Source organism: Ochotona princeps, chromosome 6 (assembly GCF_030435755.1).
Source record: "Ochotona princeps isolate mOchPri1 chromosome 6, mOchPri1.hap1, whole genome shotgun sequence".
NCBI lineage: Eukaryota > Metazoa > Chordata > Mammalia > Lagomorpha > Ochotonidae > Ochotona > Ochotona princeps.
The window spans coordinates 87,133,142-87,149,031 of NC_080837.1; the positions used below are offsets into that span (position 1 = coordinate 87,133,142).

Sequence of the window (15,890 nt, forward strand, 5' to 3'; positions counted from 1 at the left end):
TTCCTTTGCTAATATAACAGGCCCTTTAATTTCTAGCATCTCCCGAAGCAGTGGCCACTGTCAGAGGCTCTAGCACGGTCTGAAGGGGAACTAACATTCATTGGGAATGTTCTTTGCAGTCAGGAAGCCTCTTTCCAAACTGCTGCTCATGCACCTGACACATGGAAAGTGCCTTTGGAATCACTAAATATTAACTCCTTGGCCTTTTGCTAATTGTAAGGCTCTAGTCAAAACAATTAGCCAGTCTTTTGAATTGAAGTGTTAGCTGGCTGAGCTTTTATCATGTGTGTAAGATCCACTGTGGCCTATGCACTTCCTTCATAAAGCAGCTGCCATTAGTAAGCCACTCAACACCTGGGTGTCAGGTGTGTCAGAGCCTCCACACAAGAGGGAGTTCGTCCGGACTCTCCTGGCAGTGGAGTGCCTGGACTGAGTAGAGTACCTGCTCTCTGACCTCCACACAGGAGGGAGTTCGTCCGGACTCTCCTGGCAGTGGAGTGGCTGGACTGAGTAGAGTACCTCCACACAGGAGGTAGTTCGTCCGGACTCTCCTGGCAGTGGAGTGGCTGGACTGAGTAGAGTACCTCCACACAGGAGGTAGTTCGTCCGGACTCTCCTGGCAGTGGAGTGGCTGGACAAATTAGAGTACCTCCACACAGGAGGGAGTTCGTCCGGACTCTCCTGGCAGTGGAGTGGCTGGACAGAGTAGAGTACCTCCACAGAGAAGGGAGTTTGTCCGGACTCTCCTGGCAGTGGAGTGGCTGGACAGAGTAGAGTACCTTCCCACAGTTGCCCGAGTCCTGAGAGGAACCTGAGACGGTACCGTGTCCTTTCATCTCTACAACTCACTTCACCTGACGTGGAGATTGAACTTGGTGTTGTCCTCTACCAAGAGCACAGCAGCCACGGCCCTGAAGCGTGCAGGCCAGACTGCAGCCCCAGAATTGAGCTCTTGAGAAAGATGGGCCGCTGGTCCTGACGCCGGGCTGTCTCCTGGCTCGCTGCTGCGGTAGTGAAGGCTTGTCCAAGCTGGAGGTTCCTATTACCGGAGTGTATGTTACCAGCTCTATAATGCTTTGAAATACTGCCTCCTGCTTGTGTGTCCGGAAGCGTAGGTCTGTGGCAGGACATTTGTTACCCTGGCCCCAGGATCCATGCTCTACAAAGCCCTGCCATTCCCTGGAGTACGCTCGGCTGCTACAGGGTCTGTGGCGGCCCTCCCAGGACAGAGCATTCTTTCTTGGATCAGGATATGCTCTAAGGAGTTGGGCCTCTTAGAGGAGGGGCTTGCTGGGGTATCTCCCGTCCTGGTTCTCCTGCAGAGTTGCAGGCCTGGGTGGTGGTTTGATCTGAGCCTCAAGGTGCCTGCAGAGCATCGTCTCCATCCTGTGAAGAGCTCTCTCTGAGTTCCACACTGAGGAGACCAAGCTCACGGGAAGAGAGCAGAGCCTTCCAAGGAGAGGAGTTGGCATTCAGACAGTGCCAAAACTGGTAACGCACGAGAACATCTTCTGTGCGGCAAGCTAAAGGCCAGGTGCATTTCCGATGAAGGTTGTTGGCTCTCCTGATACTGTATTTTGACAGAGGGGTCCTGCATGAAAGCTGGTCCACAGTGCCTCCTACTGTCAGCTTGAGGAATCAACACCTAGCTGTCGGTGGTCTCCTGAGGCACGTGGGCTGTGGGAGCCCACTGAGACCATAGACCCCATCTGGCCATTCAGCTGAGCCCATGAACCCAGTGAAAGTTCTCTCCTGCCTCCTGTAAATGCATCTGGCACTGGGGGCGTGGCTCAAGTGCTGCTCGCTGGAAGACGCCCTGTGTACCACTCTTCTCACTTTCTATACCTGAAATAATTTCCTGGACATTGTAGCCAGACGGCCATGCCCTTCAGGATGGTTCTGAGGTCACGGAGCAGTGCTCCCAGCAGGTATTACCCAGGGAGTCTGCTGTCTGCACTGCTTCCCTCATCGGAGGGCCCTGTCCTCCGTGTTATTTATACCATCTGGCACATGCGAGTGTAAGACCATTAGTGCTTACAAATGTGACATGAGGCTGGCATGGTGACACACCAGCCCATAGGCATCCTTAATGGGCTCCAGCCGGCGTCCATCTGCCCCGCCTCCAATGCAGCGACATGATCTGGGAACACAGTGGAGGATGACCCAACTCCCAGGGCAGAGTGGGGTCGCTTGTCTCAGCCACGTGCGTTCTGCTCTGCAGGTTGAGTTAGTTGTGGAGTATTCTCCCACAGTGCCCCTTGTACGGGCTCAGCCAGCATGTCTGGTAGCTGGTCGCTGGGAGGCACCGATGCCCAACATGTAAGGATGTGATCATGTGTATGATTAAGCTTGGGGGCTATAACTCTGCCACTAGGGAGTTCACCCTCTGGGGGGCATTGTACCTCATGCCTGGACTCTAAGCTCCAGGGTGAGTGAAACCACTTAACACTAAGACCAGCTGTCAGAGTTTTCCATAAACCCTGAAATCTCGGGGGGTATGCACTTCTGGGCCTGGAGCCACCAGCCCCCGCCCCTCCACCATCACTGAAGTGCCCTGCCTGGGGTCTACGCTGCAAGGTGGGACCAGGTTCAGCATCTTCCAAAGCTGGCCACTGCAGTGAGCGGGCCTTGATGGTGAATTTATTACTAATAATTTAAAATCCAGCTGCTTCTCTCCCACAGATAGGAATACCCAGTGGACTTGATTAGCACTGGGAGAATAAACCTACCCTCTCCTTGAGCGGGGTCACCCTGCACAAGGAAACACCGTGTGAGCGGGCCACGGAGCAGCCAGTGCCCTGGGAAGCAGCAGGAACCTGGGAGTGGGACCTGTGCAGGTGCAGGGCTGAGGACCAGCATGTCAGAGGGCAGGCCCCGGCGGAGAATCAGGGGTGCCCCACCTCGTACCTCCTTGGAGCTCACACACACCCGGGTCCCAGATGCCTGGACTGACAAGTGGGTGTGTGCCCCACCAGACCTGACTAGTTGCCTGCCTATCTCATGTATCTGTGTTCTGAAAGCTAAGTCTGTTTCAGAGAGCCAAATCGTGGCGATGTGATGTAATTTGTACCAGATCTGAAGAGATCAAGTAGGCATGTGACCCCCTGGAGAGGCAGGCCTCAGTGCTAAGAATATTTTACACTTATTTATTTTAAAAAAATGTTTGTTTGAAAGCTCAGGTGACAGAAGGAGAGATGGACGCAGGTGGGGAGCACGATGGATGTGGCTCACTGCCCAAGTGGCTGCCCTCACTGTGGGGTCTGGGCTAGGTGGAAGCCCGCAGAAGGCAGAGTGGCTCTGACTTCCCGCCTGGTCGCAGGGACCCCACGGCCCTGGGCTGCTTGTCCCTGCTGTCGCGGGTGACAGGCAGGGAGCCAGCACACCAGGACGTCCGCGGTCGCTTTCACGTTCACCCCCCAGCGTCCGCTGCGTACAGTTGGAATGGAAATGAGCTGAAACATGTACGTTTTCTTAGCATAGTTCTGTTTGCAGAACAGAGTATTGTGCCAGCTCAAAAATTTAGGCAAATTTAGGCTGATCTTTGGGGTGTAGAGAGTGGGTAGAGAGCTCCCCGGTCGTTCGGAGCACACACACTCCCCTGATCTGAGTGAGCTTAAGGCTGAATCCTCTGGGGCACCTCGAGCTTTCTGTGTCAGGGTTATGCTTATGCAAATAAAGGTTGGTTTCATTGTCAGTAATCGTTTTCTTCAGGGGAGGTTGCTTGGCATAGCCAGGGTGGTGGTGTCTTTTCTGGAAGATTGCCTAAAGCCGTGTGCGCGAGCTAGCATCTTGTAGTTGGTGCCATTTGAGTGGAGCTCACTCAGCCTGTCTCTGGGGTAGAGAGGCTTTAGCCTGCAGTCTGACTCCTGAATGCCTGACAAGGGAGTAGTTACTTACTGATCTGTGCGCCCAGTACCCGCCCTTTGCTATGTGCCTTGAGCTGGAAGAACATACATAGGTTGCAGGCCAGAGCAAGGGGGAACAGACAGGGCATGTTGAGTACAGCAGTGCAAATGATCGTTGAAGTTCTGAGCATGTCTCTGACTCCCAGGAGATGAGCCGAGTCTCCCAGAAGAAGTCATAGGAAGGGCTGGCTGGCAGGAAATTAGAGTGGGCTGGCGGTGGGGATACTGTGGAACTGGGCTTTACCAGGCTTGTGGCTTCACTGACAGTGACTGAATTAATCATTGCAAGTTCAGGCTATTCTCACTGCAGACGTGTTGGAGGTTGGGGGAGGCGGTTAGCAGGCTGTGCAGGACTCCAGTGACACTAGGCCAGGGCGGCAGCATACTGAATGGAGAGTCAGGACAAGGCCTGGCGATGCGTGCTGTGAGGGGAGGGAGGAGCAGGCTCGGGAGAGGCCCCGTTTGGACAGCCTGTGGATCCAACCCAGCAGGCGGTGGTCTGGAGCGCTCAGACCAGGTCCGGCCTGAGAGTAAAGTGTACAGCACACACAGGGATGTGGGGTACAGCCCAGGTGCACACCCCACATGGGTGCAGAAACTGCAGCTGTGGGCTGTGTCCACTGGAAAGAGTTCATGTCTTATTTTCATAACAAATACACACTGGCTGGATGAATTCTTTGACGCTGTCTTCAAGCTGCATATTTAGAAATGAAGGTGGAAGTGTTAAGGCTGCTGACGCCGCGTGTCTCTCCCTGGAGGGAAGGGATGTGTGAGCTCTGACTTCTTGTGTCGCCCACTGTCAGTTCGGCAGCGCGTGCAGCCGGCGAGGCACGTCTCTTTCTCCATCGGCATGTCTCCACTCCTGAGGTCTAAAAGGCTCTTCCCCCCGGACTCCTCGGACTCCAGTGAGGAGGAGGAGCTGCATAGTAAGTAAACGGCTCCCGAGTGCACTGCGGTGCGGCGCCTGGCTCGGAAGGTGCTTCGGCCTGGGCACTAGCCGTCCTCGCCCCTTTGCATGCCAGCCTTGGAGAGTCGTGCTTTTGTGCTTGGCTCTGCACGCCTCTACGTGGGTCAGTGGCCGCCCACTTCCGGGTACCCCGAGGCCTAGGCAATGTGTTCCCAACCCGTGTTGTCTTCTTTGCAGTACTGAGCAGTTTTGCCAAACTTTCCTCTTGGCCATGCCAATTTTATTTTCCTGGTCTTTTTTTTTTTCTCATGGAAAAGATTAATAGATGCCAAACTGAGGCATTTAAAAACTTATGTTGTGTTTTTAAAGATTTATGTTATTTTTGTTTGAAAGGCATACTACAGAAACTAGGAGAGAGGGCGAGACATCTTCCATCTGCTGGTTTATTTCCCAAGTGGCTGCAGTGGAACAAGCAGCGGCTTCGGGCTCTTCCGCGTGAGTGCAGGCAGCCAAGGACTTGAGCGATCCTCTGTTGCTTAACCGGGCCGTTTCTCCTGCCACAGACAGGACCTGGGTCAGAAACACAAGAGCCAGGACACAAGCTGGAATGCCTAGTCGCGGGTGGAGCCTTAGCCTGCTGCGCCCTGGCACTGGTCCAGCATAGTTTATTCTCTCAACACTTCTTTCCTAGTGCAGGCATTGGACCTGGCGATAAAGTGTCTGTTGTGTGTGCAGCTTCCTGCTGACCAGGGACCAGTTGGGGCTCAAGGATGTGTGTTGTGTGTGCAGCTTCCTGCTGACCAGGGACCAGTTGGGGCTCAAGAATGTGTGTTGTGTGTGCAGCTTCCTGCTGACCAGGGACCAGTTGGGGCTCAAGGATGTGTGTTGTGTGTGCAGCTTCCTGCTGACCAGAGACCAGTTGGGGCTCAAGGACACGAAGACTTCGCCCACCTCAACTGTTTCGGGCATGGGAAGCATGAAGCTTACATGGGACTTTTCTCTTTTTCTCTCTTTATCAGTAACTAAATAAAGAGAGATGTCTTTTTTTTTTAAAGATTTACTTATTTTATTACAAAGTCAGATATACAGAGAGGAGGAGAGACAGAGAGGAAGATCTTCCGTCCAATGATTCACTCCCCAAGTGAGCCGCAATGACCGGTGCGCACCAATCTGAAGCCGTGAAGCAGGAACCTTTTCCGGGTCTCCCACGTGGGTGCAGGGTCCCAATGCATTGGGCCGTCCTCGACTGCTTTCCCAGGCCACAAGCAGGGAGCTGGATGGGAAGTGGGGCTGCCGGGATTAGAACCGGCGCCCATATGGGATCCCGGGGTGTTCAAGGTGAGGACTTTAGCCGCTAGGCCATGCCGCCGGGCCTGAGAGATGTCTTTTGAGCTAATACCCTGTGAACAAGGGTTTGGGAGTTAATACTTTTTTTTTTCTCCTTTGAGCTCTGTTTTAGACGTTTAGCTTTTTGGTAAACTGTTTCAGATAAATACATACTTTGCAATACCTAACTTAAAAACAGTGCTCCCTTATTTTGTTAGCAAGGAGGACATAGGATGTGCAGAGCGTGTAACATGTGTGAGACCTGTGTTCAGGGTAGGTGTGTGTGGGCTGCAGTTAAGGGAGACCTGTGTTCAGGGTAGGTGTGTGTGGGCTGCAGTTAAGGGAGACCTGTGTTCGGGGTAGGTGTGTGTGGGCTGCAGTTAAGGGAGACCTGTGTTCGGGGTAGGTGTGTGGGCTGCAGTTAAGGGAGACCTGTTTTCGGGGTAGGTGTGTGTGGGATGCAGTTAAGGGAGACCTGTTTTCGGGGTAGCTGTGTGGGCTGCAGTTAAGGGGGAAGAGCGATAAATCACTGTCAGGAGAATCGCTCTCTTCACTTGTGTGCTGTTCATGTCATGCTCTGTATTTGTTTCAATGGGAAAACCTTTTCTTAAGAAAATGATTTGTTTATTTTAAAGCCAAAGAGATAGCGAGGGAGAGAGCTTTTCCATCTGTTGGTCCAAGCCCTGGATTACTGCAGGGGTCAATCAAGAGCGGTCCAGGCCACACCCAGGAGCCAGGTGTGTCACCCAGGTTTCCCACAGAACTGGAGAGGGCCCAAACACTTAGAAAATCTTTCCAGTGCTTTTCCCAGGCTGTTAACGGGAGTTGTGTTGGAACTGGGGTAACCAGGGTATGAACTTGTGTCCATGTGGGGTGCTGCTGGTGCAAGCAGCAGTTTTGCCTGCTACGTCACAATGCTGGCCCCAGGAAAACCTGTCCTAATATTGAATAATAAACTGCTTTTATGTCATGCAACTGGTTTTATAAGGGAAGCATAAGAAAATTCTTATGATTAAGCCACATTTTAATGTCATCACCCAGTGTGAGCGCTGGTTTGAGGCCCTGCTGCTCCATTTTTTATCCAAGTCCCTGCTGAGGGACTTGGGAAAGCCGTGACAAATGACCCAAGCCCTTGGCCCCGCCCCTCCGTGGTAGGTCCAGACCCCAGTCCTTGACTTCAACCTGGCCCTGGCTCGGCCTGTGTCTGCTTGGGAGTGAGCCAGCGGGTGGAAGATCTCCGTCTGTCTTTGCCTTTCAAATAAATAGATAAATCTTAAAAGCAATAAAATATTCTGACGAGTAAGCCCCTAGTTGTTTAGCACTTCCTGACTGTTGATGTATTTCTTGGGCCAGTGGTTTCACGTTGGAAGGGAAGTCCTTTACGTGCGGTAACGCAGAGTTCAGTTGACTTTGTTTTAAATGGAAGTATTTACCAGGGTTCAGTGTATTTTTCACTATTAAAACTTACCTGAAAAGTAGATATTAATGCTATGCCCGTTTTGAAGGGAGGAGAGTTGTCACAATCCATGTGAACTCGGCGTGTTCAGAGACCTCAAGGACGTTTCATCGCAGTGTCTGTGATGCACTGAGAAGTGGCTGGCCAGACATTCACGAGAACTACCACAGGGTCACCTGGAGCGCATCTGATGCTCACGGTGACTGCCATCTCATACCACCAGGCTGGCATGGTAGAACCCTGAAGGAGAAGCTTCAAGAAACTCCTCATGGAGATATTTGGTGTTTTTTAAAATGTGTTCCTTAAACTCGTAAGTCTCAGTGAGGATTCTCTGCACTGAAGTAGCGAAGAAACAGCAAGGAGGGGTGCAGCATATAGCCACGTGATTGCGGAGGACCTGGAGCAGCTTGCCGTGCTGACCTGTGTGTTCTGGAAGCCTCAGTGTGCAGACTGCTGCCTACAGCAGCTTGTGGAGCCAGGTTGCACGGGGACAGCTTGATGTGACCTTGTCCATCTGTTGATCCCAATCAACTCCTATCGGGGTCTCCCGTCCGCGGAAGAAATCACCCGACACTGGAGGACGTTTCGGAGGCGCTTTATTCAAACCTTGCGTTAATTCCGTTACGCAGAGGACCTCCTCCCCCTCCCGCAAGGCCCCTGGCTTATCTCTCAATCCTATCCAATCAGCTTACACTCCCGAGGCAAGCGGTAAAGGGCCAATTACAGGGCACTTCCAAGGCTCCAAGAGGAAGTAGGGTCCAGGCTCCATCTTAGGGCAGGGCATTGTCAGTGCCCCCAACAAACTCCCTGCACGTGATGCCCACAGAAATGCGTGTGATACCTCGTGCATAGTGATTTAGTAGTGGAAGTAACATTACTGGTTTCATATTCCTTGATGCTCTGAAAACCTGAGAACAGTTTAGGAATTTCAGGGGGAGGTATTGCAGATTAATTGCTGTTTTTGGAGCCACATCTAATGGGTCAAAGGCCCTGAATGAAATCTCAGTAGTGAGAAAGCGGAAGTTCTCGTAGGAGTCACAGAATCTCCCAGTTCCCAGCATTATTTTTCTTTTTAATTTTTGGTCATTTCCCAGAAACCTGCTGTTTGGTTGTTCTTGGTGACCTTTTGTATTGGTTGGGGGTTTTTCTGCTTTATACATTTTTTATTTGTTCGTATTTCTGTAGTGGTAAACTGCTAGTCAAGTGCTAAATGCATAGTAGTATCTTGACAGCTTGAGAGAATTTACTCCTGTGTTTGTCATTGAGGCTGCTTGAATGTAAAAGTTTTAAAGCCACCAACATAAATAAATCGAAGTTTTTTAAGAATGCACTAAGGTTGGTGCAGTGTTGTGGTGCAGTGAGGGAAGCTACTGCCTGCATTGTTAGCATGCCACATGGTTGCCTGTTCAAGTCCTGGATTAACCAGTATCTGCATGGTCTCTCCCTCTGTGTTCCCTCTTCTCCCTGTCTCCCTTCTCTCCCTTCTCTCCATCTCTCCCTTTCTCTCCCTCTCTTCCTGCTTCCCTCTCTCCCTCCTCTCTCTCCCCTCCCTCTCTCCCCCTTCCCCCTTCTCTCCCTCACTCCCTTTCTCTCTCTCTTCCTCACTCTGTCTTCTCTACCTCTCTCCCCTCTCCCCTTCCCTCTCCCTTTCACTTTCTCCCTCCCTCCCTCTCTCCTTCTGTCACTCTCTCTTCCCTCCCTCTCTCTCTCCCTACCTCTCTCTCTCCCTCTATCTCTCTTTCTCTCTCCCTTCTCCCTTTCCACCTCTCTCCTTTTCTCCCTCCCCCGTTTTCCCTCCTCTGTTTCATTTTGAATTTTACAATACAATTCCATGGGCTCTGGGCTTTCACCTAACCCCTCCCCAAATTCCCTCCCTCAACTGATTTCCTCTATATTTTTACAATAGTATAGTACTTGCTCAGCAGTCGTAGGTCCATCCTTCTGTTATTTGTGTCCTGACATTGTGGATACAGACAATGGCAGTCAATCCAGCATCCTATTGTCAAGATACATTTAACAGTTTCATTGGGAGTCCATCTTTAGTCAGGAAGTAGAGATGCATACTACATTGTATCTTCACAACTGGATGTGATAGTCTCTGTACATTCGCTTAAATGAGAAGCCATGGAACAAAATCAACAGTTGGAGTAAAGATAAAGGATTTACAACACCGTGGAATTAAGTAACATGCTACTGAATAGCAAATGTACTGATGAAGAGATGAAGAAGAAAATGCAAAATGCTACTGTGTGATCTGCGAGTCAGTGAAGGACTTAGTAAGAGAAAAGTAACTGTTTTGAAGAAATGAACATCAAAATAATATCAAAACCCATGGGTTGCAGCAAAAATGGTATTGAAAGGACTGTTGATCTTACAGTTTGCATTAAGGTTGCCTTATATCAGAGAGGACATATGGCTGTTCAATATAGTATTGGAAGTCTTTTCCAGACTATTAGGCAAGAAAAAGAAATTAAAGGAATTCAAATTGGAAATGAGGAATTGAAATTATCTCTATTTGCAGATGACGATTCTCTATTTAGGAGAACCAAAAGACTCAAGAGACTGTTGGAACTCATAAGAGACTTTGGCAGAGTAGCAGGATACAAAATTAATGAACACAAGTTGATGGTAAAAGTGTACACAAATCATTCCATAGATGAGAAAGAATTTGTAAGCACAGTCCCCTTTAAAATAGAGGAGAGGAATCTTAAATGCCTAGGAATTAAACTAAGTAAATATGTGGAAGACCTCTATGATGAAAACTGTAAAACACTAAAAAAATACATTAAAAGATGGAGAACCTTACCATGTTCCTGGATTTGCAGGATCAACATCATCAAAATGACCATGTTACCAAAAGTAATATACACATTCAACGCAATCCCAGTCAAAATCCCAACAACATTCTTAGACATGGAAAAGAAGATAGAAAAGTTCATCTGGAAACACAAGAGGCCACAAATTGCCAACTATCCTGAAGAATAAACATCAAGCTGAAGGAACCACAATTCCAGACTTAAAAACATACTACAGAGCAGTGGTTATCAAAACAGTCTGGTACAGAATCAGAAAAGGATCCACGGAACAGAATAGAAACACCAGAAGGGAGCCCACACATGTATAATGAACTAACCTTCAACAAGAGAACTGGAAACAATCCAGGGAAAAAGCCTGGGCCCTTCCACAAATGCTATTTGGACAACTGGATAGCAGCCTGCAGAGGGCAGAAACAAGACCTCCCGCCTGTCACCTTATGTAAAAATCATCTCTAATTGGATCAAGGACCTAAATCTGCACCCAGAAGCCATCAGACTATTAGAAGAAAACCTAGGAAGCATTCCGCAAGATACAGGAATGAGGAAAGACTTCTTGAAAAAGACGCCCAAAGCACAGGCAGGCAACGCCAAAATAAACAGATGGGACTGCATCCAGCTAAGAAGCTTCTGTACGGCAAAGGAAACAATCAGCAAAGTGAAGAAGAAATCAACATTAGGAGAAAATCATTGCACACTACACATCCAGTGGAGGAGTAATCCAGAATGTGCAGGGAGCTTCAGAAACCGAGGGACAATAAAAACAAACAAAAACTGAAGAAGTGGGCAAAGTAAATGAACAGACATTTTTCAGAAAAACGAATTCAGATGGCTAATGAACATATGAAAAGATGCTCAGGCTCCCTAGCTGTTAGGGAAATACAAATGAAAACAACATTGAGGTTCTGCCTAACTTCAGGGAAGTTGGCCTACATTTAGAATACTAACAGCACCTGCTGGTGTGGGTGTGGGGAGAAAGGTACCCTTCTTCACTGCTGGTGGGAGTGTAGGCTAGTACAACCACTGTGGAAGTCAGTACGAAGAGTGCTTAGAGAACTCCAAATACACCTGCCATCTGACCCAGCTCTCCTCCTCCTGGGACATATCCAAGAAAATGAAAACTGCATACGAGAAAGGCATCCATAATCCTGTCTTTACAGCAGCACAATCTACAACAACAAAGACATGGAAACAACCCAGATGCCCGTCGAAGAGGAATGATTAAGGAAAGTGTGGTATATCTCCTCCATGGAATAGTGCTCGGCTGTTAAAAAGAGTGAAGTTATTCAATTTGTAGCCAAATAGTCCCAACCATTGAAGTGTTTCCTCTGAAATAAGTCAATCCACAAAGGACAAATTTTCCTCCCTTCTTGTAACTTTAATAAGTAAATACAGTCTTTTAAAAATAAATGTAGGAAGGCATCATAAGGTTAAAACGCTGCTAGTTCCGACACCTGAGACATGCAGAAGTGGGAGCTCGTGCTGAGGCACCCTGCCCTTGATTTGCGGCTTTTCCCCTCACGGCTGCTGTCAACGTTTAGTGATGACATAAGCCCTGAGGAGCAGCAGGCTTTGGAAGGCTTGGGATTTGTTTTTGCGTTTCCTGGGAGTTATACCCACCTGTTGGTTATTTAAACGTTGTATTTTTCTGCAGCTTGGAACCTGGGGTGGGGGGGAAGTGAGCTGCTGAGAGGCTGACCCGCACTATGGTGCCGTCTGTCACATGGCAGTTTGGCTCACAGTCCTGGCCAAGTGGAGGGCCTCTGCGCTGCTGTGTGAGCGGTGCTGTTTCCTTTGCTGCATGTCCAGGCACACACATTCTTTGTGAAATTGGTGGCTTGTGACTTAAGTTCTGGGTGACTCAGACCTCGCTGACGTGGTGCCTGTTGTTTGTGCTTCGTGTCCTGCTATCTGAGTTGCCTTGGGGTCTCTAGCAGCCTGCGTCCGCAGTTACAAAGAATGCGTCTTTGCCGTGTTTTCTCATCTTCACCTGGAAGACGCGCTGTCCCTGCCTCTCACTTACCAGACTAGGAGCTGAAACCCTGCATTGTGATGGCGCCAACATGTAAAGCCAGCTCTAACGCTTTCTTCTTCACTGGACTGTTTCTGGGAATTCTCAGGAAAGTGCAAGCGACCCACTAGCCAGATGCCTAGCATAGAAACCTGAGAGCAGGACCAACAGTGACCGGTGGGAGCTTGCCTGCCTGTGTTCTCAGGGTTAGGCCTACAGAGGACCAGCAGTGACCGGTGGGAGCTTGCCTGCCTGTGTTCTCAGGGTTAGGCCTACAGAGGACCAGCAGTGACCGGTGGGAGCTTGCCTGCCTGTGTTCTCAGGGTTAGGCCTACAGAGGACCAACAGTGACCGGTGGGAGCTTGCCTGCCTGTGTTCTCAGGGTTAGGCCTACAGAGGACCAGCAGTGACCGGTGGGAGCTTGCCTGCCTGTGTTCTCAGGGTTAGGCCTGAGCAGGACCAGCAGTGACCGGTGGGAGCTTGCCTGCCTGTGTTCTCAGGGTTAGGCCTACAGAGGACCAGCAGTGACCGGTGGGAGCTTGCCTGCCTGTGTTCTGGGACAGACATTGAGCAGCACCTGCACATACGTGTGCATGTGTAAGCACTTGGAAGAAAATGGATCGGGAGGTTTTCAGCTACTTGAACCCAAAATTAAGTTTATTTTTTTATAAGAAACTCATTCTCTTCTTACTGATCTAAAGGGTTCAGGTTAATCTTTAGGAGGCAGCTGCGTGCACGGCCTTGGCGACGCTGTGTCCGGTGCAACTGTGTCGTTGTGTGTAGAAGGCATCTGACTGCAACAGGGTGAGGCCCCGATGTTAACATGTCCTGTGCCTCTTGTCTTCCAGGCTCACACGCCTTCCCCCACCCCAGCGCTCGTGTGACTGAGAGGTAAGTACACACACCTGGGTACTCCTTTTCCCAGAATGGAAGGATGGAAGCCGCGTGACTCAGGACCCCTGAGGAAGTGCGCTGAGCTGGGCTCCACGGGGTCCTGAGTTCTTGAGTGGTAAGTTTGCAAGAATGACCAGACTGCATCACTTCCTTGGGTATTCTCAGTCATTCCTGCTGCTGCTTTCCCCCTGGTTTTTTTCAATAATATTTGTTATTAACTTAGGTTATAGTATTCAAGCAGGATTTTACAGAACTTCATGCATTTTAGGATAATCACAACAGACTTAAAACTCTTGCAAGCCATATATTAACAGTTGAAGAGTAGAACAGTCTTAGGTGGGTGAGCAGAGAAATCCCCAATAACTTAGCAAGTCAGGAGTGACTGAACTGTACATCCATCCTACCTGGTGAGGTCTAGCAAATGCCAAGTCGGGAGCCTGACCAGAAATGTCCAGGCTGAGCCATTACAGGCCAGCTGACTTCTTCCTGTCTGTCCAAAGCTTTCTGTATTAGTCTATCTCTGTCTGTCCGAGCTAATTTTGGGGCTCTTGAGCGACCCTGATAGCCAGCGCAAGAGAGGATGGGCAGCCAAACTTAGAACTAAGTAAGGACCAGAGAAAGCTCCTCTCCTGAGTTCAGAAGGAAATTTGTAATTCTTTTATCTCTGAGGACCACCCGGGGCTCCTGGCTGTTCCAGTGTGACCCTATGAGGAGGGTCTGGGCTGCTCCAATTCTGTGTGGGAGATCCAATAGGAAATGACTGAGTTCGGAGTTCTCGGCCTACGAGGCACTCCGCTGTGACCCCGTGGAAGTGCCCTGGTTTCCATAATGAAGGTCCATGAGGGGCACACATATACATGTGACTCTGGGTTTATCCATGCTCTGCTTCTGCTGATGTTAAATTTCTGGCTCTAACAATTTCTGTGGTAATCTGTAGATATTAAGCTGCTTCAAAAAGTTCATAGAATATAGATTTGAAAGATGTTGATTTGGGTGCAGAATTGTTTAAATTTGGGCATAGTTTTTTCCATAATGCACACAACACGCAGCTGCCTGAAGGTCCCTGTATGTGTGGATTGCAGAATTTTTGCACACACACAAAAAAATTCCATCTTGTGTCTCTGAAAGAGCTTGTGAAGTGCTCTGTGTCTGCATTGTACGGTCCTGCCGTGGTCCTCGCTACTGGGAGTCAGTCCTGTGCCAGTGTGTGCAGTGCCCTCCCCATGCTGGTGAGCAGGGCTCCCCACAGCAGGAGCTCACTGCTGTCTTGCTGTCAATATTCCTATTTCCCTTTTGATGCTTGTGGGGTCCAGGACCCTAACTGGAGTGTCTCGGGGCCTCTGGGCTTCAAGGCTGCCTTTCACAGCAGCACCAACTGGGAGTCCTGTCCCCAGGCCATTCCCGCGCTGCTGCCTTTGGGCCAGTTCACCCCTTGCACTGCCTTCCATGCATTCCCCTTCATGTTGACAACAGTGGTTCATTTTAGAAGCACCAAGTTCATTGCTGGGCTTTGGTTGCAAGGAAGACCTGTGGTTCTGCTGGCACTGCATCTCCCCAGGGTTCCTGAGGTGGACAGAGCTGGCCACGGGGGTCAGAAGGGTTGGGGCAGAGGGTGCCACATCCCCCAAACCCAGTCCTGGAAGAGGGTTTCCTGTCCATGGAGCAGCCTGCTCTGGCTCACACCCAGCGCTCTGCAGGAAGAGGGCTCCGTGAGTGTTCCAAGTATCAAGGCTGACTCAGCATGGATGCTGTTGCACTGCATGCAACCAGGCAACCTGGATCTTTACAGCTCTCTGTGCATATACTCTGCCTCTGGTTGGCCTGCTGCATGCCCTGTGTAGGCTCTCCTAAGAGCACTGCTGCAGGGCCAGGCCCAGTCCTGGAAGGCATGGGAGACCTCTAGTGGTGAGAAACTTGGCGCTTGGTCAGCTGGGAGCCTTCCTGATTTGTGTGGCTGGTGACTAGGACTTCATCCGTCCTTTCTGAGTGGGATTTTCTTTTCCTGTTTGTTGTAATGAAGTTTGTAGACTGAGTACTGTTTTTAGATAAAGAAGTCTCGGGTGAAATAATTAATGAGTAACTGACAGGATCTTTTTAGCATGTGATCCATAATTGCAGCATTACGGCTGATAGACGAGAACTCAGCCGGGTCCTGGCAGTGGGCTGCAGGGGTTGTCGCCCATGCTATCCTCAGATATTGCGTGAAATCCAAGCCAGTTTTCAGTCTCCATCCTCTTCGGGCCATTCAGCTTCTTTAGTCCCTAAAAACAGGTTGCTCTGCTTGTTTTGTTTAGCATAATAGAAGAAAGCTACCCCCCCAAGAAAGATGTTGAGTGGAAGAGTGCAACAAAAGTCAGTCGTACGTTCAGCTACATCAAGAATAAAATGTCCAGCAGCGGGAAGAAGAGCAAAGTAAGTATCACTGAGAGCTCTGCCCTGCGACTGTCTCAGCCATTCCTTGGACCACCCCTCGCAGCCTGTGTGCCCCCCAGAACTTAGTAATGAGGACCCCAATAGAAATAAACTCAGGGGAACGGACCAAAGAACCCTGACCTTGGAGTGAAAAGCCACACTAAGT

General features: G+C 49.9%; 1 protein-coding gene across 9 annotated transcripts in view; it reads left to right on the forward strand.

Annotated features, from left to right (window-relative positions):
* Positions 1 to 15,890, forward strand: part of AKAP13 (A-kinase anchoring protein 13) — a 119,093-nt gene that overhangs the window by 68,047 nt on the left and 35,156 nt on the right. For all 9 annotated transcript variants that reach the window (XM_058666604.1, XM_058666612.1, XM_058666605.1 and 6 more), the window contains 2 exons: positions 13,267 to 13,309; positions 15,607 to 15,724. In XM_058666604.1, coding sequence (XP_058522587.1) covers positions 13,267 to 13,309; positions 15,607 to 15,724 — 161 coding nt within the window. The remainder of the gene's footprint in view (positions 1 to 13,266; positions 13,310 to 15,606; positions 15,725 to 15,890) is intronic.